The sequence below is a fragment of the Agelaius phoeniceus genome, chromosome 2 (assembly GCF_051311805.1).
Source record: "Agelaius phoeniceus isolate bAgePho1 chromosome 2, bAgePho1.hap1, whole genome shotgun sequence".
Classification (NCBI taxonomy): domain Eukaryota; kingdom Metazoa; phylum Chordata; class Aves; order Passeriformes; family Icteridae; genus Agelaius; species Agelaius phoeniceus.
The window spans coordinates 64,241,007-64,268,409 of record NC_135266.1 but is presented as its reverse complement, the minus strand read 5'-3'; the positions used below and the strand labels follow the sequence as shown (position 1 = coordinate 64,268,409).

Here is a 27,403-nt window from a genome sequence, read left to right as displayed (position 1 = left end):
TCAGGCTAGCAGCAAAGAGAAACTATGCTGGAGGCTGCCCAACAGCATGCAAACTAAAATTTGGGAGCCCTAAGATGCATTCCAGCTCAGGAGGGACTGGCTCCCTACTCCCACATCCACTGCAGAGCATCACTGCAGCTCAAAGGAACGCCCAGGGACAGCACAACAGGGGTTGCCTCAGTTTTGTCCTCTGGTGCCCCCAGCCAGTGACTGTTCAGTCACCCTGTGAGGACGGTGGATGGAAAGTCTGATGGTGGGAAGGAGCTGTGCGAGGCGGAGAAGATGAAATCTCTGGAAATATTTGCTGTTAAGCTTTAGTAAACCTCTATGGGATATTTGGTAACTGTGTTTTTTTCCATGTCTTGAAACAGTCGACCAAACTTGAAAGGCTTTGTGAGGATGGCAAAAGGCACATACCTGATTCAAAGGCAGAGAAAGGCCTCTCTTTGCTCAAAAACACGGGGGGCAGTTATTATTTTTTTTAAAAAGCAAAAATCTAGCCTTCTTCTTATAAGTAGTTCAACCACTTTTCAATTAAAAAACTTAAAGACCTGGAGACTGGGAGTGGATAAAAATAAATCTAGCCTAAATACATTCATATTGGCAGAACTCTGGGCAATTAAAATTAAAATATGTAAATGAAACAAAGAAAAGAAAAAGAAAAGAAAAGAAAAGAAAAGAAAAGAAAAGAAAAGAAAAGAAAAGAAAAGAAAAGAAAAGAAAAGAAAAGAAAAGAAAAGAAAAGAAAAGAAAAGAAAAGAAAAGAAAAGAAAAGAAAAGAAAAGAAAAGAAAAGAAAAACTATTGAAACAGGAAGCGCTAGAAGACCTTCACAATGGCCAGAGCTGCCCATCGTGCCTGTAATATTGCTTGGTAAGCACTTTGGAATCCTTGTAAGTGAACAAAATCATATCTCTGAAGCTGCTGGACTGCACTTCTCTGCTCCCCTTTTTTCTACTGCAGTATCTTGCTGTTAATTATTGTCATTATAAACCACAGCTGGCTGGTGGGAGCACCAGTCAAGTATGTTTTCCTCTGGAACTAAACTCCAGGAAAATAAAAAACTCTGAATATGCATTGCATCAGGATTAAAGACAAATTTTGAAGTTTGCTTCCAGAGAAAATGCTGGTGAATTTAAACTGTATTAATGTACAGGGGAGGCAGTGCCAAAGGACGAGAGCACTCCACAAATACAGCTGCAATTCCATGAAGTCAGAGCAAGCAGCTCCTTGCCCACAAGATGAGGTAAGTATGGGATGCAGTGTAACAGCCTGCAGAACACAAACGGATCTTGCAGCTCTATCTGGATTGTGAGGCCCCCAAACTAACAGTATTAAATTCATCATACATACAGTTTTTGTATTCAGCTTGGGTTTTATTTGACAGCCCTAAATTTTGACTTTTGAAAGAGTATTCTTTCTATCATCATTATTATTATTAAGGGTTGTTTTTTTTGGAGCTTCCAGTATGCCATGTCACTAGCTGGTAAGGGATCGCTGATGGACTCTCCATCCTCTCAGACACAGCAGAGTGTTTGCTACTGGTTTCAGAGGAGCAAGATTTCACCCCACAGGAAATCAAGGTAAATGGGAAATAATACTCATTTCATTCAATCAAATAATAAAGCTCACACATTTTCAGGATCTCAGTCCACAGACATTTCCTTTTTCTGTCACAAAAATGCAGTTGGGAGGACATGCAACATAAAGTACCAAAAAAGGTACTGTAACACAGAGTGAGACAAGGGGGCCAAAGCTGTAAATTCCTTCCATCGACATGGTAATCTGTATTTGTAAAAGACCAATATTGAGCAGGCAGTGAAAACAGAAATGCATAACCACATCAAATCATTCCACTGCCAGAAACATTCATACCAATTTCCACCATCAAACACACAGTATGATTACTTAAAAGCTTTTTTAACTTATAAAAACAAAACCCTCAAGATGGTATAACTTCTCATTTTCATATTCTGTAACATGAATATACATCAAATTGGCAACAATCTGTACCTTGTGTACAAGCCTCCTTCAGGGTCATTAACAGGGAATCAACTCCTTGCAGTAAGTAAACACTTCTTTTTCTTGGGTTTTATGTTAAAAATTGAAAATTAATCTTGCAAGTCATTTTGAGCCAGCAAAACAGGATTGACAAAGCAAGCACTGTAGTATGATATCTTTTATTAGGCCAACTTAGAGTTCAAAAGTATGCAAGCCTTCTTGACCACACACAGGTTCCTGTATGCAGAACTCCAGGCTGGAGCCATAAAATGTATTAAACTACTTGCTTTGTCACTACCTATATATACACATAATATATATGTATATAATGCATATGCATACACATTTGAAATGCTTCAGAATAAACTGTTCATTGACACAGGTTTAAAATAACAACTCTGAAGGATTTCTGTGGGTTGGCATGTTATCTTGCTATGTATTACTGGATTTAATAATTTATCAGTACACAAAACAAATCGTGCTTCTGATTTCTAATGAGGTCTAATTCCTATGAAAAAAAAAAGCCATAGTAAAAACGTTATCAAATATACATTGTTTGCTGTTTAAAATAATAACAATGAGAATACCTGGCAAAGACACAACGCAGTGTTTCACATCAAGTGCTTTATAAGGAATAATATAGAGCATCACTAACCTTGTAGTACCAATGATACTTCAGGATGCTTTGCGCAGACAAGACCCATTCTAAATAGAAATCTCTTCTGCATAAGAATTCAAATGTTTCTAATGTTGTTATGTGCCCCAGTAATGTATGTTCATTACCTGCTCAGCTCTGCTTTCCACCCCACCCGCACATAAACAGACACTACCATGGTATTGAGCAGCTCTCAGTTCTCATGACAAACATTCCTCCCCTGGAACAGAAGAGCCAGCACTGGGAGCTATATACAAAGAATGTATCAAAGAACAGTGACAGAAGCAACCCCTCTCCTTCCTTCCAGTTTTGGCACCTGTGAAGTTCTTTCTGGGTGTTTCATTAGGAGTGCTGTCACACCAGTAAATGAAAGCCAGTCATCATTACAAAGACTGAAGAATTGGGGTCCCTCAAGCCATTGGGCTACCATATGTAACACTTCATAAACATGAGTATCAATGACTGCACGGTGTCTCTACAGCCTCAGCTACTGCAACTCTACCAGCAGAGGCCGTGGCACTGCCTTGTGCTCCAGCTGTACATGCCATGGGATGGGTTGGTGGGTCTGATAGCATCAAATGTGCCTCTGATGAAGTCTATTAACTCACTTTGAACGAGCCTGAAGTTGATACTACATTTTCTTAGATTTTATCCTGAACAACAAAGGCTGTTTAAGACCAAAGAACATCACAGATTTGTAGAAGAGCTTTGTCTGGCTACAGCAGTACGCTCACAAAGGATCAGCACTTTGAACTGGGACATGGGAAAAAATATTGGTGAGTAGATATACTGATTAATAAGAAATCTGAAACCACCTTTAGAATAAATTTAAGATGTGGCCTCAGTGTTACCCTACCCACCTGAAAATAATATGGAGGATTAGACATGAAAGCTAAAACATCATTTATCCCTGAGCTGAGGTAATGGCTACTAAAAATGTGGATTTCATTGACAGATGATTTAGTGAACATGATGACAGATGCTCCAAGATGGCTCCATTAAAAATAAAAGCAACATACTTAAGTCTCATGAGGAGGCATTTTTTCTTATTGGTAGAAAATGTATGTCAAGACCTTTAGAAACTTAGGAACCACATAACGAGAAAATAACAAAGAATCAGCACTCATAAGTGTCTGGCTGAAGTTCCCACTAAACGGGCTTTGATAGATATTTTTTTCCTGACAACAAAGGCACCAGAGGGATTGGCTGGATTCTAGTTCTCCACTACAACCTATAATGAAAAATACTTCCTGTGGCCAAATGAAAAGAAAAGAACACTTTCGCCCTGAAAATGTGTGTTTGTTTGCACTTCTAAAGTGAATCTAGTCCAGGGATATCATCCAAGGACATCAATACTATCAGGGGCAAAGGGGGAGATGTAGTTATAAAAGTGTCCCAAATATTGGGACATTGTGTTCTTTGAAGATGAGAGTTTTATCAATGACTGAGAAGATACTGAAAATCTAGACAATAAAATTAGTATTACTTTGCTTCTGAGAGTTCAAGCTCCACTGCCAGCTGTAATGCACTGCCTCAGTGTTTGGTATCAATGAGGGTGACTCAAAGACTAGTCCAGAGCTGTCTCCCTTTTCTCTGTGGGCCTCAGTGACAGCTGCCTGCTGCTACAGCACTGGTCTTCTGGAAACACTGGTCTTGAGTGCAGCTGATGATAGGGGGTGGCCTCAGCCCACTCATTAATAGGACACAAGAAGAGAGAAACAGACCCTTCTAACGAGGCTCTTCCCACCAAAAAGTAAATGTCAAAAATAGATAAGCTAGATAATTCCCCAGAATACCCACTCCTCTCCTAAGGTGACGTGCTTAGATACAAATATTCACATTGCAGACATCTACAAATAGATAAGAAGAATCCCACCTCAGACATCTGCATTTCAGAAGAGGAAAACATTGGAGCCTTATGGCACAAACGTGCCTAAGAGGTGATGTTATCATCACAGTCTTACACATCACAAAGACTACAGTCCCAAGTCTTCTCTGGGCATTCACAAAGAATGTCAAACTGCACATTTGAAAGGAATGTGGCCTGTTTCTCAAGAGAACAAAAATTATGTCCATCTTGTCATACACCTTTCACATATGGCTTAAAGCCTGTGAATTTCATAAAGTTGACTAAGAGTCAAGGAAATTTCACATATATTAAACACTATTTTACTTATTTGACAACAAACTCAGAAAAACACCTATGACAAGAAAATATAGTACCTATGAATTACAGTCATAATAAACTATCCCAAATTAACATATCCAAGTAAACACTAGGACTTTGCCAAGGAACAATAAACTAAAGGTTTGTGAAGTTTGGGGCTCCTTTTTACCTTTGGATAGAGTCCTTGTAGAGAAAGTATACATACTGTGATTTAACAGACTCAAAGAAAAATAAGCTTTTAATCTTGCTCTATAACAAGATTCGTCCATAATATTTTCATAATTAAAAACTAGGAGTAGGCAGGTGAGAGGCAGAGCTATTCCATGTGAACAAAGAAATGAGAAAGAAAGGCGTAATTGGGGCTCCTACTTGCAGTTCCTACAGCTCAAGCTATAAAATTGCTGTAATGCCTTTCTAAGAGAGCTTTATGATGTTTTTTCATAATGTCTTCCAAGCTAAGGTAGACCTAAAGGCTTCTTTTGATATGTTTACACTGAATTAACATTAATTAGAGATGAAGGGTAAAATGAATGATCTGTTCAGCTGACCAAATGTAGATGTCTAAATAAGAGTGAGATTAATTGTCTCTAATCTCCATTGACTCAACTGATTAGTCTAACTACCTCAGGGGAGGTTCAGGTTGGATATTAGGAAAGATTTCTTCATTGAGAGATAGGTTAAGCATTGGAACAGGCTGCCCAGAGAAGTAGTGGAGTCACCATCCCTGCAAGTGCTCAAAAAATGACCAGAAGTGGCACTTTCTCATACGGTTTATTGGGCATGGTGATATTAGATCTAATGTTGGACTTGATCTTGCAGGTCTTTCCCAACCTTAATGATTCTGTGATCTATGATTATATGACTACAAAGAGCATGTAGACCCTCAAGTCACTTGTGGACATCTACAGTTATCTAACACCTCTCCCAGGCCTCACAACTCTCACTGACAGATGACAGACAAGTGAATATTCCAGACTAGCTTAGTGATGAATGAAATTGCCCTAAAAAAAGAGAAAATAGAAATGGTCTTAAAATAGGAGACAATTCTATTGGGATGAGAATAAAATTCTGCACTTGGGCAGACCTTGGGCTAAGGAACAATTCTGAGAAAAAAAAAATCAATAAACTGAAGATTAATGAACAATGTCAATTGGTAATAAAAAACAAAACTATCATAATATGATGGGATGTACATCTGACAAGGCATATGAAGGGATCCTTCATTCTGTTTCTCACCGGTTATACTGCATCTAGGAATGCAAGAAGAAAGATGGAAAATACAAATAAAGCTACAAGAATCGCTGAAGGTCAAGAAAAATAAATCATCCTCAATCATTTTCAAATCAAGATCCATAAAATGGTCTTAACTTGCAGCAAAAGAGACTCAGGGTGCGGATCAGGCTTGTATGTGTAATTTGCACATGTCAAAAAGGACAGTTTTCTAAAATGCTTAAACACTGGATTTAACTACCTTGAGAGGTTCTGCAATCTCCATCCTTGGAGGTCTTGGAAAGCAGGTTAGTCAAATACCTGTTACAGAGAACATAGGATATTTAATGTGACTTGACCAGAAGGAAGGAGCAGATGACCTCATATCTGCTTATCTGTTCTAGCACTTTTTTCTGTAATTCTCTGATAATAAGTCACTTTAGAGACTTGTCTTTGACTGCAACACTGTGTCATATCCAGGATTAGAATATTCTGTCTTTTCTCATTCTTTTAAACAACATCACCCAGTAATATTGGCCTATTCTTCAGACCAAAAATAAATCCCTTTTAAGCCACATAAACAGGTAATAAAATCATACAATAGTTTGGATTGGAAGGGATCTCCAAAGACCATCTAGTCCGATCTCCCTGTCATGAGCAAGGGCTTCTCTTACTAGATCAAGTTGCTCCAAGGCCCATGCAAACATGACCTTGAACACTTCCAATCATGGTGCATCCACAGCTTCTCAGGGAAACTTGTGCCAATATCTCACCACCTTTAGTATAAAATTTCTTCTTTATGTCTAATATCAACCTGTCCTCTAGTTAGTTTAACCATTTCCCCTTTTCCCTGTCACTGCAGTCCCTCTGTGTTTCTTAGAAGTTCCCTTTCTATACTGAAAGGCCACAATGAGTTCTATACAGAGCATTCTCTTCTTGAGACTGAACAACAGTCTTTCCACATAGAAGAGGTTTTCCACCCTTCTGATCATTTTTGTGACCCTCCTCTGGACCCACTCTAACAGGTCTTGTCCTGTACTGGGAAGTCCAAAACAGGTTGGTAACTGCCAGCAGCCTCCTTTTTACCGCTTTAAAACTGGGGGTGATGTTTCCCTTTTTCCATCCACTTGTGACCTCACAACCTTGCCATAACTTTTCAAGAATGATGGAAAGCAGCTGGGCAACTCCATCAATCAATTTCCTCAGGACTCTGGGATGCACCTCATCAGGTCCCACAAACTTGTGTTCAGGTCCCTCAGGTAGTTAGGAACCCACTCTTCTCTTATCATTGGAGGGACTTTGCTGCCCCAGTCCCTGTCTGAAGTTCAGGGTTTTGGGAGAAGTGGGAAAGAACATTACAATTGGAAACTGAGCAAAAAAAAAGAAAAGGAGTAACTTCTTCATGTCTTCCATCATTAGTCTTCCTATTTATCGGGGCAGGGATTGGTGGTGTAATCCTTGCAAATTTAAAGTGCATAGCTACATTATTGTTAAATCTTTAAATATAAACTGGGCAATTTCATCATTTTTATGTCTAAAAAATCACACTCACATTTACAGCCACATCAATTACATAGCACAATAAACACATTACGTAGCAGATACAAAACTGAACATGCAATGTCATGCAGTACTTTTGCATCTTTTTAAGTTCCCTGTAAAATCCCTGAAACAAAGACACTAAAGAAAACTCTGAAGACTCTGTCATATATAAACATCACTTTCATTTTCTTCAGCAATTTCCCTAAAGAATGTTTTTGCAGACCCAGAAATACAACCTCACTCTTTGATCTTTTCAAAACAGATGGGTTGGGGGATCACCACAAAAACTGCAATTTCATAATCTTCTAATACAACTGTTAAAACCCTCTGCCTTCTCAGAAACATGCTGTCCATTTGCACTGAGTTCAGGCAATTTTCTGGCATTATATTTAAATGACCTTATTCCCAGGGCTGAAAAATTACTTTGTCATTTGTTCTAGATGGCCCGAGCTTACACCCACCACTTCTGTGAGGTCCTACAGCAATAATACAGTGCCTTCCAACAAAGTGATGTTTGGGAGGAGAAGTATGAACATGGAAATTAGCATTTTAAAGCCAAGTGTTCTTTTACATTTCATGGCTTCATCTGCCTATGCTTCTTCCTGAATAATTCCTGAAATTAATCATCATGTTACTGTTTTCTGTTTCTTGGGCATTTTTACCAAATTTTAGAATCCAATTGAATTTCCCAGCTCAGTTTCAGGATGAACATTCTTATTTGCATCACAGAAGACCAGGGGAGATCTCACACATAAACGATGTCTCATGCTTCACATACAGCTGTAAATGGATACATAAAATGTCTCTTCTCTGTGCCTTGGCAAAACTTCCTTAAAAAACTGATGATCAGCATTTTGGTTGTTTCTATACCAAGCTTTAAAAAGTAGAAAGCATTCTACCAAATTTAATACTGTGACCCTATACATTTAAAAATCATCAGATCTCTCAGATTACGCTAAAATTCCAATGCCATTATTTTGCTTCTGTAACCCCTCAAGTAGCAATGGAGAAGCCAGTGGCTCTGGGACAGGCACTGTCCTCTAGAACTCCACCAGTGACATTTGCCACCCAGATCCACAGATCCTGTAGCACTGGCAGTTTATCTCTGTTAGCAGATCAAAGAGACACTCAGGATTTGTCTAGACAAGGCACTTTGAGAAAACTTATCTGAATCAACCAAACAAAGAGAACTACATGTTGGATTTACACTCTAAGTATCTGCGCAGGTGTTTATTACTGTTCAGTAAATCTGCATTATGAATCTATTAACTTCCACATCACATAGATAACTCAGTGGCAGTTTCTTAACAGGAAATTTCTAATGTAAGCCATAAAGCCATCCTCTTTCTTAAGACTTTTTCAGCCAGGAGAGACTTGATCTAAACCTGCAGTTCTGAACCAGGCAACAAGAGGAATGATGGCATCTATGACAGAAGTGATCTGTTAAGCTGACTAGAAGTATTTGGTATTAGAATCAGATAATTTAGATATTCCATATATAAATAGAGCCCTGTTGCTATCAAGATTTCCTAAAATTCAAACTAATGGCATATTCCAAATGTGGAGATATTGCCCCTCTTTCCATAAGAATTGAGAGAACAGATGTGATTTGTTATGCACCTGACACAAGACAACAAAAAAACCCTGCATAACTTAACATCAGACACATAAAATACATATGTCTACATCTTACCTGTCAGATCATGCTCTGCACAATTGGGTATTTATGGGTGCATCTCCTCTCTAAAATCGACTAGATGAGTTATATATTCAAAGTACCTTCCTCTCTCTATTGACCATAAAGAAGTGTAATGTGACATGGTACACACTGTATAGCTCTAAACTACATTAATGTGTATCAAGTTTTCCCTAATATTTGTTTCATCTTGGCATGCCCTGCTAGTGATGATCAAGTTAATGACAGCAGGTTTCAGATCTCTGGCTGCAAGCTGTATCTCCCCTTCTCCTCTGCAGGTCATTCATTTATATCTGAATGAAAGTCATATTTCTATGTTGGTGGGTTTTTTTGGAATGTTCCAATGTTCCAACTATTTTGCTGCAAATAGCATCTGAACGTTACTTGGCACGAGCACTGGTGTTTTAAGAAACCATGCTCACCTGTAGAAAAGGCAGATGGAAAATGCTCAAGGGCATTGTCTCACATGAGATTGCTCTAGCAGTCCCTCTGCTGAGACCGTGACACCACAGTAACCCAGCAGATGTACTTCAGCCTGTGAGCCCCACTTCTCCAGTCTGATTTCAGGAAGGTTGGTGCATCCCCTCAAAGGCCCAGCCTTCACCTGAGGCCACAGTTTGAAAACCAGTCCTCCAGACCTCATAAAGGCTTGAATTAAGCATATATGGCATTTTCTGGATAAGACTACGTGGAATTTAGTTTCCTTCTGCGGCAGGATAACAGATGGGAGAAGCAGAAGGTGTCATATCTTGACTGTTTTTGACACTGACATGTATTATTATTCTACCTCAGACACAGAAACACAGTTTAGAGGAAACTGATATGGAACGAGTACAAACTGGCTGGGAAATCATTCACTAGAAGTATTTGTCAGTGGTTAGTAATTGAAATGGAAGCATATAGAGAGTGGAATTCCTCAGGAATCCATGCTAAATTTGGGGCTTATCAATATTTCTATTAACAACCTGAAAGAAGGAAGATAATATATGCTTATTCATTACTGCAGATAATCCCATAAAGACCATCAGCTCACTGGAAAATAGGACTGAAATTCAGATTATCTTGACAAGTTGGAGAAATAGTCTTAAAAATAGGTGGCAAACTTATGTAAGGACATATGGAAGTCCTGCACTTTCACATAACACAAATAAAGTCTAGGCAAGAAGTGGTAAGACAGCAGCCCTGTAGAAAGGAGTTAGCAGAGCACAGCCAGGGTTTACTCAACAGTGCTGTTACAATAAAAAATATATTAAAGAAGAGTAAACCCCACAGTGGCATAGTAAGTGTAAAGAGTAAGATAGCCTTGGGAGACTTGAATTGTGGCAAGGTCCTAGATGGAATACCAAGTCTAATCTGAGATACAGCGAAAGAGAAATTGGACAGAATTCAGAAAAGAGAGAGAATTGTGAGAAGTAAAAAAAATAGCACACCAGTGAAGAAAATGCAAAAGGACTGGCACGGTTTAGTCCACAGATGACTGCAGAAGACGCGCCAAGAAAACACTTCCAGCAGGAAGGGTGGTTAAACACTGGCATCTATTGCATGAGGAGTGTGTTAAACCTCCATCCATGGATATCTTTAGGAACAGGCTAGACAAATGGAAAATACAAAGGGTAGCAGATCATCAGGACATAGGGAGAAGTTCAATGATCTCTGGGTTCCCTTTTACCTCTATTTTCCAGGATGCAGTCATTCTGCATCTTCTAAACTTTTTGCTGGGAGCAGTTGTGTTTAGAGTAATTGTGCAAAGACCAGCATTTCTCATTCAGCAACCTTGGAGCTGAATGAACCTGAGCTTTTTACTTGTTATAAATTCAGTAAGTTCGCTACTGCTCAGAGTTCACTGCACTAAAGCTAAGGCAGTTAGACAGCCTGCTTTTATAATGCTTTCAGTGAATAAATTTGCACAGCTGCTACCTACAGTCTACATTATTGCTCAGCACCACTTTGTTAATTTGGAATCCAGATCTGGTGACTGATTTAGGAAAACAGTTCAGCTAATCCCTAGTGAATAGAAATCCTCAGCCTAAGATTGTACGGCTCACCAGATTCCCACACGTGCAAAAGCAGCAGCTGCCTTGCAAAGGGAAGTTAAAATATCAAGCACAAACTTTAGGGGGTTTTCATATGACATGCTTATTTTCCTTCCTCAGAGACCTAGGGCTCCAAAAGGAAGGAGTAGAGACAATCACAAACTTTCCCAGTAGATGCCTTTCATAGTAAGGTGGAAAGTGCACTTATGTGTTCTAGAGAGTTCTGAGAGGGCAATGATCCTGGCAGGACAACATTCAGGGCTAGTGTTGAAAAAAAAAAAATTCTGCTAATTAGCCTGGTCTTGTTTCTTCAATCAGCCAATACAACTAGCGTGCATAGCCATGTGATATTAATAACCCATATATTTTAAACTATCTTCATGTAATTGCCTTCTGCATGATAAAACACATTCAGACACAGTACTGTGAATTACAGTTCCTTGGTGAGGGTTTCTGGGCTAGAACCATTGTTATGGGAAGGCTCCTCTGCATCCTTCGTGCCTGATAGCAATCCCTTGACTGACCCACGATCTGCTGAGTTTTGGGAGACAACATAAGACACATTACTTCACTCAAACTTGGCATGAGGTAGGCAAGCAGCTGGGATGTGGAGATAGGCCAACCAGTCAGACATATGTTATGTACCATACCTGTTCCTGCAGTAGCCATTCAAATTTAGAAATAAAAGAAAAAATACAATAAAACCAACTATTTTAATTACAAAAATGGAAATTCATTTCTTCCTCAAAATTATTGTTATAAAGACATAATAACTGCTCTCAGATAAGTCCTTCTGAGTGGCACTGCATTAGTGAATGGTTCTGCTGCAGCTGGAACTAGCTTCTCTTAAGCACAAAACTTCCACTTACCTATATTCAGGAGAATGTCCCCCAGATATGAGTCTCTCTATTCTCCTATTTATAATACAAGCTTTAAGAACATTATGTAAGTTGTTTAGCTATATATTGATTTATATATGCCCCTGGATATCTCAAACACATGCCTCCCTTTTCTCATTCTTGCTCTTTTCTCAGTGCTCTTGCACTGATTTTTTTTCAGTGCTCTTGCACTGATTTTTTTTCACTTTCCCCCCATACTTTCTTCCACTGTTTCTGAGGGGTTTTTTTTCCTTCCAAATTAAGATGTATGGAATTAACCTTAGAGGATCCTTTTCAACAGACTTATGCTTCTCTCCTGTTCTCAAGAGCAAAGAGATTTACTGATGAAATACTCTCACCTCCTGCCAATTACAAAATGGAGCTCAGTGCAGTGCAGTGCAGGCCACTAGAGCAGAAGAGCTGAAATCTGTTCATTAGAAGTAGGATATTCTTGTCCAAGGTTATTTTCTAGCAAGTGCACATTTACAGGTGCAATAAAAGACCTCTGATGTAATGCCTAAGAATAAAATGAGGCTCAGAATCTAAAGCTATTCAGATACTTACCTCCTACTGCCCAGCAAAAAATATTTAAACAGGAGTCAGATGCCCAAGGACCCCAGATAATCTTTGGGGATTCAGGCCTATGGTCCCATCTGAGCTACCCAAGCACCAACAATTCAAGATGCTCTCAGATGAATAAGAGTCTCATGTGGAAAACTTTACTAAAGTTTCTGACACAAATATACTTCTGGGAAGTGAACTAGGTGTTGCTGGTCTTTTTTCTGAGATCTGTATTACAGATAGCCAATGTGTTCCAGAAATGGTTGTGTGTAAACCATGTGTTGATTGTGTTAACCTACAGTTTTTGTAGTGTCACAGATTGCTGAGCCGCTCACTTGACCTGTAAAAAAAAAAAAAAGAAAAAAAGAAAAAAAGGCCAAGCCATATTTACCAAAATTATGTAACTAGCTTTTGATTAGCAAATCCTTTCTGAATATCATTTTAGACTGACAAGACCTCCTTTTCATATAACATCTTAAAAATTTTACCTTTAGCTAGATACTGACAGATCAGGGATCTGGAATCTAAGGTAGGATACACACTTCCAAATCAAGTGTTTCAATTTGCTGTGCAATACATGAGAAAATCTGGACTCTCAGAAGAGTGATAAATACACAGTTGCACATTAAAACACAAAGAGTCAGGTAATACAACAGGCCAGACATGTGAAGCTGCTGAAAGCTCATTTCTCTCTGGAGTTTGCATACCTTGAAGCAACAATTCAAAACCAGTTTGAATTCTAGACCAGCACCTAGCATCATCCTAAAGCACTGAGCATTGCTAGTATGGGTGAGCACTTCAGCAGGAGCAGTACTATTACATTTGCACATTGCAAATCTCCAAAGCCACAAGCACACGCATTTCATCACCCAAATACTTTCATTTCTATCTAAGCAGATGTACATTAGAGATACTGAAGGTTTCTCCATACATCAGCCATTTATTACACTAATCATTTTGGTTACTCTTCCTTCAGTTCACTCTAGAACACTTATTAATTTATGACTGAGAAATAATATTAATTAATCTATTAAAAGGAGGAAATATACATTCAGATGTATGCAGGGAAACATTTTGTCTCTGTTCACTCTTAATTTACATCTTGATGAGTCAAATCCCCACTGTTACACTGCCAAGTCAAACAACATTTCACCGTCGATTAAAATCGTCCCACAGGATTGGAGAACGCAAACCTCTTTAATGAATTTGGTCCGCTAAATTATTATGGCCAAGGAAAAAACTGTATTTTGCATCTCTAAGCAAAAATAATGAAGAAGACATCTTTTCAGAGACACTAGCTTTTGAGAGGGGGAATGATTTGCAGTTTCAGTGGAGGAGTATCGGGGACCAGCTGCACCGCCCTGGAGGCGGGATGGCCGGCGGTGCCGCCCCGGGTGACCCGCATGGGCGGCCCGGCGGCGGCCCGGGGAGGGGCGGGCGGCGGCCCGGGGTCTCCACGGGGGGGGCAAAGGAAAAATCGAACGAGCGGGGAAACCACAAGGTGTATTGGTGCAGCTGTACAGAAGCCAGGAGGGATTGATGTTATCAACAGCCTTTTCGGGCTTCGGGCTAACTATGTGCTTTTACAGGGAGGAGATGCGGGATGCGGACGCTTTTTGAACGCCGCATCTCGGCAGCACCGTGTTACCGGAGAACCCGGGGAGAGGCGGCGGCCAGCTGTAGCGAGTCCTGGGCGAGCTGAGCGGGGAGTCCGGGGCGGGCTCTGCCGGCCAGCCCTTCCCCGCACGGACCCGGCTCTGCAGGCCAGCCCTTCCCCGCACGGACCCTTGGCCGCGGCCGCAGAGAGGCCGGGCCGGGCCGGGGCCGAGCCGCGAGTGTCCGGGGCGGTCTCCGCTGCGAGTGGCAGAAAGCGAGGCCGAGGCTCAGCCCCTCCGCGGCCCGGCCCCGCCGGGGTGGCGGCAGTGCCACAGGCAGCGCCCTCCTCCCCGCACGTCCAGCCCGGCTCGGCCTCCGCTCGACCCGGCGCCTGCCGGCGCTGCCCTCTGGCAGCACGGACTGCTCCGGCTGTCCCGGCACCGTCCCAGGAGGTACCAGCACTGTTCGAACTGTTCCAGCACTATTCCAGCCCTGTCCAGTCTGTGCCAGGACTGTCCTAAGGCAGTTCCAGACTGCACCAGCACTGTCCCAGATGTTCCAGCACTGTCTCGAACGGTGCCAGGGAAGTTCCAGTCTGACCCAGCTCTGTCCCAGCACCGTTCCAGGATGTCCCAGCACTACCAGAACTGTTCCAGTACTGTACCCGACCGTAGTCACAGACTGTCCCAGCGCTGTCCCAGACTTTCCCAGTGAACTGTCGTGAACTGTCCCAACATAGTGCCACAACTGTGCCGGCACTGCCGCAGCTTCTCCGCGGGTACCCATCCCACCTGTCCCCCGGGATGCCCTAGGGCGAAGCTCGTCCCCCGTGTACCAGCCAGGCGGCACAAAACAGAAGGACTTAGCGAGTGCAGCCCCCGGTGACACTTCCAGGGCCACGGGAAGTGTTAATCGTGCCCCGGGATAGCACATGGGCACTGTTAGAGAGACAAGCACGGGAAAAGGAGCCGGGGGCTCTGCCAATGGGACCCACACGCTGCTTTGCTGTGGTGTTTGCAGTTACTGTGCTCAGCAATGCTTCAGCTCCCCAGGAAAGTCCGAGCACGGACAAACCTGCAACTCGGGGTGTCAAGTTTGCAGAAAATGGCCGAAGATACTGGGGTTTTTTTTTTTTTTTTTTGTTTTTTTCTTTCTTTCTTTTTTTGGTTTTTTTTTTTTTTCTTCCCGGAAATAAAAACAGTAAGCTGAACGCGGGAGATAAACGACTGTCTGGTGGTAAATACTGACCAGCAGTAGCAGCAGCAGCTGGAGCCGGATCACCAGCACTGCCAGCGCGTTAACGGCAATGTTCAGAGGAGAGCGGGAGAAAAGGGAGATCGCCGGGCTGCCGCAGCTGCCTGCACGCCCACTGCCTTCACTGGCTCGAGTGTCTGCGAGAAAAGACAAGAGGCTGGTGCAGAGAAACAATAATATAAAAAAACAAAAAAATATTTAGGGAGTGTGCGGGGGAGAGGGGAAACAACAAAACATTAATCATTTGGAAGTAGCTGCAGAACCACTGTCCCCGGCCGGGGCAGGTGGCAGCGGGTGGCGGTGGCGGTGCTGCGATCCCTCTGTCCTGCACAGGCCAGCCAAAGGGGCCAAGGGGGGGAGCGGGGAAAATGAACCCCGGCCGCAGGGAGACCCCGATGCCCCTCTGGGAAACCGCGGGAAATGGACAAGGCGCCCCGTAGCATGGATGGCAGGACAGGCGGTGATAAAGGACTCCCCCACTCTCCAGAGGTGATGGAAAAGGAAAGTCTAAAGCTCCCCAAGCATACACGTTTCAGTTTCAGCGGAGCGGTATGGAAATGACTGTCGTTCACTAGCAGGTCCTGAAGGCTTTTCGGAGAGTCAGAAGCTACGTTTCGAAGCAGTGTCATTGTCGTTTCTGTCTTTACATATTTCCAACACACCGGAAAGTTTCCATCCGAGCAATTTGAACATTTTATAGTAGCCACTCTTTTCCCCGGAAACCAGCCTGGGGATCAGATCTGCAGCAGGCTGGCAGCTGCTCTTCGCCTCGCTTCGCCTGACCAGGAGGTGACGGTAAGGTGACGGCTGAACTGCCAGGAACCCCCGGCCCCTGGCTCCACCAGCGCCTCACTGGGAACTGCCCCGGGACCAGAATCGGGTCCCTCAGCACCTCGGCGTCTTCCCCGAACGAGTAAATAACTCAGAAGCAGCAACTAACTCAACTCCAAAAGGTCACATTTTGATGGGGGGAAGGAACCCTAAACAGTGCTGCTGCTTTTTTTTTTTTTTTTTTTTTTTAATAACGGCATTCCAGCTTTTCCCGACTCTGAACTTCTTTGCTTAATTGCACTGTACGACTTTCTGCTAAAAAGATGTGATCCCTTGCTTTTTTCTACATGTTAAATAACTCCTGATGTGTCAGGAGAAATAAAAGTACCACCAGACACCCAAGGTGCCGAGTATTTGCATTTGGTATTTTTACGACGAGATTTTAAATCACATAATACTGAATTTACACCCAAGTCTGTGCAAAGTTTGACAAGAGACGAAACCCCGCCTCAATGCCACTGGGGCAGGAGAGGGACGGGGGACACACAAAATATAAGCTTGGGGGCATCTCTGCGGAAAAAGGGTATTCGAAAACGGGACGCTGAGAAAGCTGGCATCGAGGGGATAAGCAGGATGTTGAGCCTGGCACGAAAGCGAGCCGTCACACAGATATCTTGTTATCATCAGAGAAATCTTTGTAATGGGGAACGAAAAGGAGCGAGAAATTTAACGCTTGCGGACGGAAGAAGTGATGTCCCCATGCCCGTGGTCCCGGTGCCCGGCAGTCCCTCTCCGGCCAGAGGCGGCTAGGCTGCCATAGGGGACATTTATGAAATTACACCCCCTGCTCCTGGCCACAGTTCTGATATCACGGAAGTTTTTAAAATAAATAAATAAATAAATAAATAAAAAGGAAAATAAAAGAAAAAAAAATTGGAAAAGGCAAGTGCTCGCTGGGACACTGGTCACCCAAACCCAGGTTACTGCATTTCTTTTGCTAAGCGTTGTCATTTTTTGTGGTATATATCGTCCCAACCGTGACGAGAACGTGTTAGAGACCCCACTAATTTACAAAGAACAAAGACACTTTCCACTACACTAGGAAAGAAAAAGAAGAAAGGAGGGGAGAAAACAAACAAACAAACAAACAAACAAACAACCCACACCAAACCTCGACTCAATTGAAAACAACGATTTTGTTCTTGGACGGCTACCAGGTTTTTGCTCTTACCGTCCCGGGACTTTGATTTAACCTCAGTAACATCCTGAAAGGCTACAGTCACTTTGCATACATTGCATCGTACCTTCTCGGTCCCGCAACAGAGAGCAGACGGCGGGCTCTCTAGAAAGATACTTTTTTCGGTAAAAGAAACGTGATGAGCCGCACGGGGTTAAATTAAACCTTGCAGAGATCCAGTTTGTATGAACAAAAATCGCCTAGTCTTTAACAACCTGGTCACACCGCTGGACATCGACAACGGTGTCTGAAAATTATTAAGAAATTACGCGGGTCTAGACACACCCAAAAACCCAAAAAAAAAGATCAGACAAAAAAAAAATTTAAAGTGCCCCAAAAATCTCGGTAGCAGTGACCGGTGTTGACTGCGGCTTACTGATCCTTCAGCTTCGCTTCAACACGCAGATCACGTCCATTCTCTCCACAGGTTTCCCAAAATCTCGCCTTTCCAGCCCATTCTGGGGGCTTAACCGTACAGAGAGCGATCTGGGGGAGAGGAGGGGGCTCCGCCGCCCGCCCTCGTCCCGCTGCGGGGCTGCCCAAGCCCTCCGGAGGCGTTTGAGCGTGGGGCAAGGGGAGGTCACGGGGTCCTGGGGCTGCCTCGCAGAGCCCGGAGAGTGCAGCCCGGGAGAAACCTCGGTGCTCCCGCAGAATGCCCAAGAAAACCGCCGAGGAGGAAAGCGGGATGCCGGAGTCGCTCCTGCTTCGCTGGAAGTGCAGACGCACCGTGTCAGCCCCGGTACAGCTGAAGCCCCCCCTTCTCACTCCCTCTTCCCTCACTTCTCTCTCCTCCCCAGCTATATCTGGGGCTTTTATTGTTGGGCTTGGGTTTTTTATTTTTTCGGTTTGTGTTTTTCTTTCATTTTTTCCTCTCTTAAGGGCAAATATCTTCTCTCCTTTGCCTTTGACATTTGGGGCTTATGAGCAAGAAGAGATCTCTTTTTCCATGACACCACGGGGGAATTTTGGGGGTTCTTTGAAAAAATAAAAATCAGGCAGGCGAAGGCGTTGACTTTATTTGGTGGTGGTTGGCAGCACCCGCCGAGCGCAGAGCCGGAGGTGGCTGAGCGACAGTGGCTCGTCCCCACGGTGAGGCAGCAGGGACGTACCCCCGTGTCCAGCTGCAAACTGGGAATCCGCTGGGAAACGGGGCTTGGGGAGGTGCCACCATCAAACCGAGAAACAACTCTTTCCTGACACCCAAAACCGCAGGAGGCATTTTCCTGCCCCCCTCCCTGCTTAGGGGCACGGGGAGCTGCTATCAGCCTCTGCCTCCAAATTTCGCTGGTTTCTTAAGACGAGACGCTGAACTATCACTGTTGCAAGAAACTCACAGTTGCTACAAGTTTTTACTAAAGAGCATCGAATCAAGTCTCTATCACTGCTGTGAGATTTTCTTTTTAAAAATAAATAAAGAAAATTAAATTAGATTTTTCTGTCCTATTGTTAAATGCAGTAAGTTGCCGTACTCGACCAATAAAACCCTAAAAGTTTATAAAAATATATCAGTAATAATGACAATGATACCAAAAGCAGCGCTCGAAGCGGTGGGCAAACCCGGTAAAAGCCTAACCGGAAAACCAAGGCGTTTGGAGCTAAGTTTTGTCTTTTCAGTTCTCCTGCTGGTGGCAACGACGTGTCGATAAACAAAAAGTGAGAATTGAGGGGGAACGGCGGGGGGCAAGGGAGAGGCGGCAAGCGCTGCTTTCCAAAGGCGGAGTTTTCTGAGGTCATTTCATCTCGAGTCTTTCGTCATTTTGAATATCGAAGAAAGCTGACTGGATGATTTTCCCCATTCCCTCGCCCGGCCGGGGTGATGCGGTATCTTCGCGCACAGATTACTTTAATCAAGATATTAAAACATTCAGGGCTCTTCCCCTGATGCTGACCGTGCGTTTAACAAACGCTCGGCGCAACTGCCCGAGCTCGCTGCAAACTGGATTCAGCTAGGAATCTTGACAGTGTGGACATTTGGAGTTTAATCGTTGCTACTTTTACTTTACATTACAGAAGAAATATGGAAAGTTGTTTGGTAAGTTTTTGATTGGAACTTCAGAGTTTCCTTCTCTATCGTAAGAGCGAGCAGTGTGCAACATGTAGTAACTTTTCCCTAAAAGGCATCTATTTCCCGGTGGAGAAAACAATGACTATCCCTTCGCGATATAAAGTACAGCTCTTAAAAACTTGGGAAAAGACTTGTCCTCCGCATAAACTCCTTCCCCCTCAAAAACCAGCCTGAAAACCGGCGCTGAGGCAGGCAAGCTGCTCTGTCCGCAAACCTGAGAGGAGGGAAAAAAAAAAAAAAAAAAAAAAAAAAAAAAAAAAAAAAAAAAAAAAAAGCAGCGGAGGCATTCCTTAGAGCAGAAGTGAAACCGTCTCGATCCAGGCGAGTTTGTTTGTAAACCCGGGAAGCAGCGAGCCCGGGCGGCGGCGGGGGGGCGGCTCCGCCCAAGGGGTGCGGGGTGCGCGGCGGCGGCGGGAGCCGGGGCTGGGGCTGCAGCTGCTGACTCAGAACAGCAATGTAGGTCATAACGAGTTTCCTTAAGTTACCTAAGTTCCAACAATTCAGCTTTTCTTTAGAGACTTCCAAAGTGCTGTTGCAACATTTCTGAACGCCGTGGCTTCTGCTGAAGCTCAGCCGCCGGCTCCGAGCCACCGGGCTGCGGTGGGGCAGCGCCCGGGGCGGGCATACCCACGTCGGTACTTATGCCTTTTACATCTCGCTTTTATCATCCCATTTTCACCACAACGCTATTTTTCTTTCTTTGCTCTTTTCTCTCAGCATGTAAAAAAAAAAAAAAAAAAAAAAAAGAAAAAAAAAAAGAAAAGAAAAAAAAAACTGCCAACGCGTCGTACTCCTTTTTCAGAACAGAAGCGAGAGAATTGCCTACCTACTCTCTGCTCATTTCAGCTCTTTCCAATAAGGTTTATTCACGGTTCACAGTTTGGATCTATCCTTTATTTCCACTATTTACTGCTTTCCACTACCAGTCAATTTTTACACCATTAGTTAAAAGGTTGTTAAAAGAGCTCAGTTGTGCCAGGGATTTTGCACACAAAAAAACAATCTGACACTCAACACTATTCGTCTTCGAACTACATAATTTTCGTTAATTTTTTTGTCTTTCCCCTTTCCCTTTTTTTTTTTTTCTTTTTCTGCAACCACAGCAGAAGGAGCAAAGAGTAGCCACAGTCCCCACGGAGAGCCCACGGAAGATGAGCAAGCACCGTGTTCTGTCGCAAGAGCAGCGATGTGGGACGGAGATCTGGCGGCGAGGTAGTTGAGGAAAGGAAAGCCCGGCATTCAGGGGACGCTTCAAGAAAGGCACCACACGAACGGAATTTATTTTATTCGCTCTGAGCTTTCCTCGGACATTACCTGCGCTCCCCGCTCCGCAGGGAGCTCCACCACAAGCAAGGACCATGCGTGGCTTGGGCGGAGCAGGAGGGGGAGAGTTCCGAGGAATAGCACTCTCCCCCAGAAAATCATCATCGCGAAGGCATCTGTTGTCCGAAGCCTAAGAAGAAGACTCATCCGCCCATGGAACTCACGAAAAACAAGGAGCAGGAGAAAAACCCCTAAACCTCCCCCTGTTCGACGGTTGTGTTTCTGCTGGGCAAGGATCGCCCGTGGGTCCATCAGGGGTATTTTTAGGGCGATCACACAGCCGATGTCACGGTCATGCACGTCTTCAGCCTTCCTCCTTCCCTCCATCTCCTCTTTAACCCCGCAGTGACAACCCACCGGCCTGTGTAATAGCAAGGAAGGATTTTGCCCTCTAAGTATAGAAAGATTTGCTCAACAGAGCAGGAGCCCCGTGGATGTTTCTCCGAGCATGTTATAAGTAACAGCATCAGCAGTTCCACGGAGCCCCGAGGCTGGAGCCGGGAGCGCTCGGCAGGCTCGGACAAGCCCGGTCCCGGCCTCCGCCCGCCCGGGGCACAGCGGCTCTGCCTCCCGGGGCGGGAGGGACGAGCCCTCGCTCTCAAAAAAAAAAAAGCCAAAAAACCCCCACCAAACCAACAAACTAACCAACAAAACAGCAACAACAACAACAAGAAGAACCCAGCCCCCCCCCCCCAAAAAAAAACAAGTTGAAAGGAAACAACAACAAAACAACAACAAAAAGGAGCACACTTGTTTTGTTTTTTTTCCAGGCTTGCTACCCTGCGCCGTCCCCGCCGGCAGAAAGTTCCCCCCCGTCCCGCGGCACCCGAGGGCGGTGGCCGGGGTGACCGTGGGCGTTCAGGACCCGGAGGGAAACGAGGCGTGGGCAAAGCTCAGCACCCCTTTGGGAACACGTCCCCCCAGCCTTCACGGCGGTGGAAGGCCCTCCTCTGGTGTTTGCAGTTTTCTTTGTTTACATTCAGTTTAGAAACATTGGCCTTCGGCCAGGAAAGCGGCGGTTCCCCTTCTCTCTCCCCCCACCTTCTGTGCCCCCTCCCTCCGCTTCTTCTGAGGTGGAGGTGAAAATACTTAAGTTTCAGACCCCGAGGTTTTAGAATGTTTTCCCCTCGGCTCCCCAGATTCACCCTTCGGCGCTACCTCGTAAAGAAAACGGAGCCGAGTGGTGCGTGCACCTGCCCTCGGAGCTCCCAGCCGAGGGGCTCGCAACAGGTTCTACCGGGAGACGGAGGGTACCGGCGAGCCGATCAGCGCCCAACCGAGCGGCGGGTCCCCCCCTCCCCGTGGCCCCGCCGCTCGGCTCGGCGCGCCTCGCCTCGCCGCCCGCGGGGCGGTGCTGTGCGGCGGCAGCCGGGCGGGGAAGCGGCGCGGTTCTCCCCGCCGCCGCCGCCGCCGCCGCCGCCGCGGCTGCACCGCCCGGTTCTTCCCGTGGTCGCGGCGGCGGCGGCGGGTGGGGGAGAGCGCTGAAGTCGCTTGTACTCGCAGGGCTTGCACGTCCCGTCCCCCCCCGCCCCGCCCCTCCACCCCGATATCTTCCCCCACCACCCCTCGGCGAGGAGTAAGTGCCACCGCTCCGCCTTCTCCTTTTCGCAATGTTGACGCAATCTATAAATAGTGGAACAAAAGGACCAACTTCCTCGCAGCTTTGCTGAAACTGCACAAAAAAGGCAACCGGGGGGGGGGACACACACGAGGTTATTTTTTGATTTTATTTTTCTCTGGTTAAAAGGCGAATCCTCCTCCTCCCTTCCTCCCTCTCTCTCCTTCCCTCCCTCTCCCCCCCTCTCTACTGGAAGATCTTTTTTATTTTCTCTTGCTGCCTCCTATGCTGGCAACGTCCTGCGAGCGGCTATTTTGCTTTTGCACCGAGAGAAGAGCTTCCTCCCTCGCCCTCTCTTCTGACAGTAAGTGCCATTTAGCTACTGCCTTTTCGGGAACTGGGGGGGGAGCCGCCTGCTCGCCTACCTGCCTGCTGCCCCAGAGAGCGGGCAGCAGGGACCGGGAGCTCCGGGGAAGCGGGGGGAGCTTTGGAGGCGGTGAGGGGACAGCGCCGCGGAGCGAGCGGGGATGCGCGCAGGGGGAACGGGGCGTGGGGGACCCGTGGATTTGGCCGGGGGGGTCGCCCGGTGAAATAAGGTGATCGGGAGAGGGGACGGCGGCTGCCGCCCGCCGAACAAAAGCTGACGCCGATATTAAACGGGCTTTTGTTAGGGGGAAGCGAGTGTGCGTGCGTGCGTGTGTGTGTGCGGGGGGGACACCCCGCCCGCAGCAAGTTGCCGTGCGGCGGAGGGCACCTCAGACTTGTTTACCGCTCGGCGCGGCGCTCACTGGCGTGTTTACCCTGCACACACGGCGCGGGGCTCCCCTCCTCCCCCAGCCCCATCCCTCTTCCGTGCCCCGGGGAGGGGAGGGTTGAGCGGAGCGGGGTTTAAAGCGGCGTTTGTGGGGGGGGGGGGGGGGGGGTGCGCCGTCAGGAGATGCTGATACGATCACGCGTAAAAAAACCACCCCCCCTCCGGTTTGCAAGTCGGATCGGTGCAAGCGCAGGCAGTCACTGGCCGGAGGGAGAATTACATCATCCCCTGCTCCAGTGATGCTACCTTTCGTGCCGCTACCATGCGCGCAGGGAAACAACCGGGGGCGCGCCTCACGCCCCCCGGCCGGCTCGGTGCCACCCTGGGGGCGGCGGGGGAGAGCTGGGGGGCGGGGAGGCGCGCCCCCGCGTCACTCACACACACACACACGCCCGCCCGAGTGTTTACAGCGCTCACACAGGCGTATTGTGACGTCGCCTGAGTGACAGCCCGCCGCGCCAACGGGGGGGGGGCGCGGCCCCGCCGCCGCGGCAGAGCAGGGGCGCCCCGCCCGGCCCGGCCCCCCCGCCCCGCGGCACCGGCGCCGGGAGCGGCTCCGCGGGGCGCGGCGGCGGGGGCTGCGGGGCCCGCCGGGCCCGGGGCTGGACGCATCCAAAGTTAAACCCAACTCACACGCTCCAGTAGTGGCTTACGCGATGCCGATGGGTTTGAGTTTGTGACGTTCTGTGACGTTTTAAGCGCACGCTGTAGAAGGGATAACTCGTGAGAGAGGCGAGGTGTATTTGCAAGCCTGGGGTGGCTGTGAAGTTACAGCGGGGACGCGGGGGCCGGTCTCTTACCGGGGAGCACGTTCCTGATGGGACTTTGGGACAGGGACACCGTCAGCGTAGAAGCCATCATATCGATGGCCCTGGACACTCCATTGTCCAAAGTAGACAATAATTTTTTTTTTAAGGTATATAGACTTCAGTACCGAGGACAAAATCGAAATATCAAACATCATGTGCTTTCCCCGGTGTTACAAGTGTAATGTTATAGGGTTAGAAACTTGTTGCAATGTGCTACTGAGTTGGGAAAAAGTGTCTTGGGGTTTACTCAGCCTGTGAAAATATTGAAGCAGTACTTACCCACTGCAAAGTCAATAAAACTGTATCACACTAAAACCAACAAAAAATGCTTTACAAATTGATATTTGTCAAGAATTGTCTGCCAGAATGCAGCAGTGTAAAAATTACTACCAAAACACCAGCATCTACTTCGTGCAAAATTCAAGTAACCATGAAGCCTTGTTTAATAGTACACACGGTTTTTAATGTGTTAATGGTTTGGGGTTCTTCAAAGCATATTACTTTTTGAAGTCTGGGTGTTTCTATTTGTGCAGAAAAGAGACTGAGAAGCTTTGAGCTCCTACTGTTACAAAAGTTAAAAGGAAACAAAGTTGAGCTGCTAAGTCGGCAGTCTGGAATGAGTCAATAGTATCTCCTTTGTCCTGCTAGCTTTCTCTGCTGTGGTGTATCTTTGCTCTATTTCTTCTGCAAAAGCAAATGAGCATTTCTACCCTCAGCACATTAAATAGACTTAGTAGAACTCCTGGCTTCTAAATATTCTAAACTACCAGTAATATTCCAATGTGTCTGCCTTTCCCAGCTGTGTACAACAGTTGCGCTACCATCAATGACAGTATGCTCACTTCTTTAACCACAGAGATGCTGCCACATTTTCCATTATCTATAATTAATAGAGTAAATTATTATTGCTTTTTGTAGTATGCCTTCATAAGGGAACAAATATGCCTTTTTAAAGTACTCCATTATCTCTTGGGGTTTTGGTTGGTTTTGGTTTGTTTTGTTTTTAAGAAAAAAAAAAGATTGGTCTGGAGACATGAAGGAGATGTAAATAACTCCCCTCTTCATTTACTTGGGGATTCCCTGGGAGTCTCAGAGGGCAAGGAGGTAACATAGCTGGCTTTTACAACAGGATGACAGGTCCTGACACAGGGTCACAGAGAATCTATGCTTGGCTAGCCCTGTGCTCCAGTTTTGTTTAGCTGGTAGCTAGTCCCTTGAGGGATCAATGTCAACTTAAGCATGCTAACTTCTAACAAGCAATGGGCTGGCCAGTGACCGAGAGCTGTGACTGGCTCCTCCAGGGCTCCCTACTCCTGCTGCACTTGGAGCTCGAGTGCTGCTGCCAGCCTGCTCCTGTGGCTCTGCAGCTTGACACAGAGAGAATTAAAGTGGCAACAGTACAAAGCAAGCCCCAACACTGCCTGTTCTCTGAAAACAAAAGGTGGCTAGATGTATTAGGTGGATAGGAAAAGCAGCTTGGGTAGGGACATGGCTTCATGACTGAGGCACAGGAACTGGAGCCAACTCCCACCACCATGAGCTAAGTTTCTGTGTACCCCAAACCGACTTTCCCCTTAAATTCTGGCCTTGAATAGGTATTAGTTGTTCCACAGATCTGTCACACTCCCAGAGATAATAAACAAATGTCAATTCAATATCCCACACATAAAGGTACTAGGTATCAACCTACTTTCTCTTTTATCTTAAATTTATCGATTAGGTAACAAGGTATATGTGTGCATGTGTTTATGCACACACACATACACACTTCCTCACACTGTCAGTCCTTTCTGGTTTAACTTTCAAAACTCCTTGGAGATTAGAGTTGGGTTACTAGAGTTCAAAGAAGAGTGAATTTATATTAAGTCACTGGGGTTGAAATCTGTATTTTAATATGTACTGTATGTAGTTTTTATTCAGTTTAATGTTACAGTAGGAAGGCTTTTTTAAGTCTGCAAGATCAAGATAATTTTTTGTGTTTATAAAAATAAGGCTTGTTTGTTATTAATTTATCTAACTCTGCTTTTCTTTTGATACTTAAAGTACATGAGTACTTTAGCACATTATTAGCTGAATGACCCTTCCTTTCCTTTTTTCACACTTGAAAAAGATTATTGGTCAACTACTGCTGTATTACTGTATATGTGACCAGTCTGTCTGTACCATTTGATGTCTGATACTTTTAATTTTTTTTTTGTAGTTTTATTCTGCACATAGGATCCCAGGGTTTTTTTGTCTGTTTGTTTGTTTTTAATGCCCTATAATTCCTAATGATAACAAGCAGTTTTCTCTGATCACCATAAAGGCCTATGATATGGATTTCTACAGCTTTCGTTTAAAACTCTAGACACATTTCCATCTTTTCATTTGTAAATGGTGTTACTAACTTACATTTGGAAATTTGACTGATTCAGACAGCACAGTCTTCCTGGTTCTGCAAGCAGGCAGTTCCAGTGTTTCAGCTTTTGCACAGTAGCACTTTAACAAGCAGCAGCCATGCATAACTAACAAGATTGCAAGTCCAGTTACTGCTTTTTAGAAGCCTCTACCCAGCTCTTATGGTATCCAAAATGTCCATTTTATGTTGCTGCAGCCATATGACAGTACTACTTACAGCAGGAAAGTGTAGTGGTTATTTACAATGGATAAAATACAGGGGGAGAAAAAGAAGTTTTAAAAAATGGAGCCTGAGGTGCAGGAAGAAAGAAGAATAGATCCAACTATCCTTTTATAGTAACTGGTGTTTTGTGGAAAGTAGTTAAGAAAGGAAGACTCTTGCTTCCTTCCAGCAGTTGGCCAGTGATGGCATGATACTTCTAACTGAAGGCTGAGAGCATTCTTCAATAAACCCTTATGCAGGTTTCATATCTAGTATCTCATATTGCTCAGCTCCTTCTCTTGAACCTACTTCTAGATTCGGGGTCTTACCCTCTAACTATATTGATGGATGTCTAATAGAGCAGTTTTCAAATTTGGCATTAATGCTTCATAAAAAGTAACATTTTAAAGTACCATTTTAGTTCTCATTAGTATTTTTTTGCCTGTACAGTTAGCATTGTGAATACCACACATGTATAGATAATATTAGCTACACAGGGCATCATTTCAAATGTGTCCATAATGTGTTACACAAGATAACACCTAGCACAGACTCAAAAAAGTGTTCTTAGCATGGATTACAGGTACAAATGAATACTTTGATGAATGGAAACTAGGAAGTCAGTAGTAGTTCACC

General features: G+C 45.0%; 1 protein-coding gene across 1 annotated transcript in view; it reads right to left on the bottom strand.

Moving 5' to 3' along the window:
- Positions 1-24,217, bottom strand: part of LOC129134786 (uncharacterized) — a 36,267-nt gene extending 12,050 nt beyond the window's left edge. Inside the window, exons 1-3 of the mRNA XM_077174671.1 lie at positions 24,160-24,217; positions 22,146-22,610; positions 15,586-15,728 (exon numbers count right to left, since the gene is read on the bottom strand). Of these exons, the coding sequence (XP_077030786.1) occupies positions 15,586-15,728; positions 22,146-22,610; positions 24,160-24,217 (666 nt within the window). The remainder of the gene's footprint in view (positions 1-15,585; positions 15,729-22,145; positions 22,611-24,159) is intronic.
- Between the last annotated feature and the right edge of the window lie 3,186 nt (positions 24,218-27,403).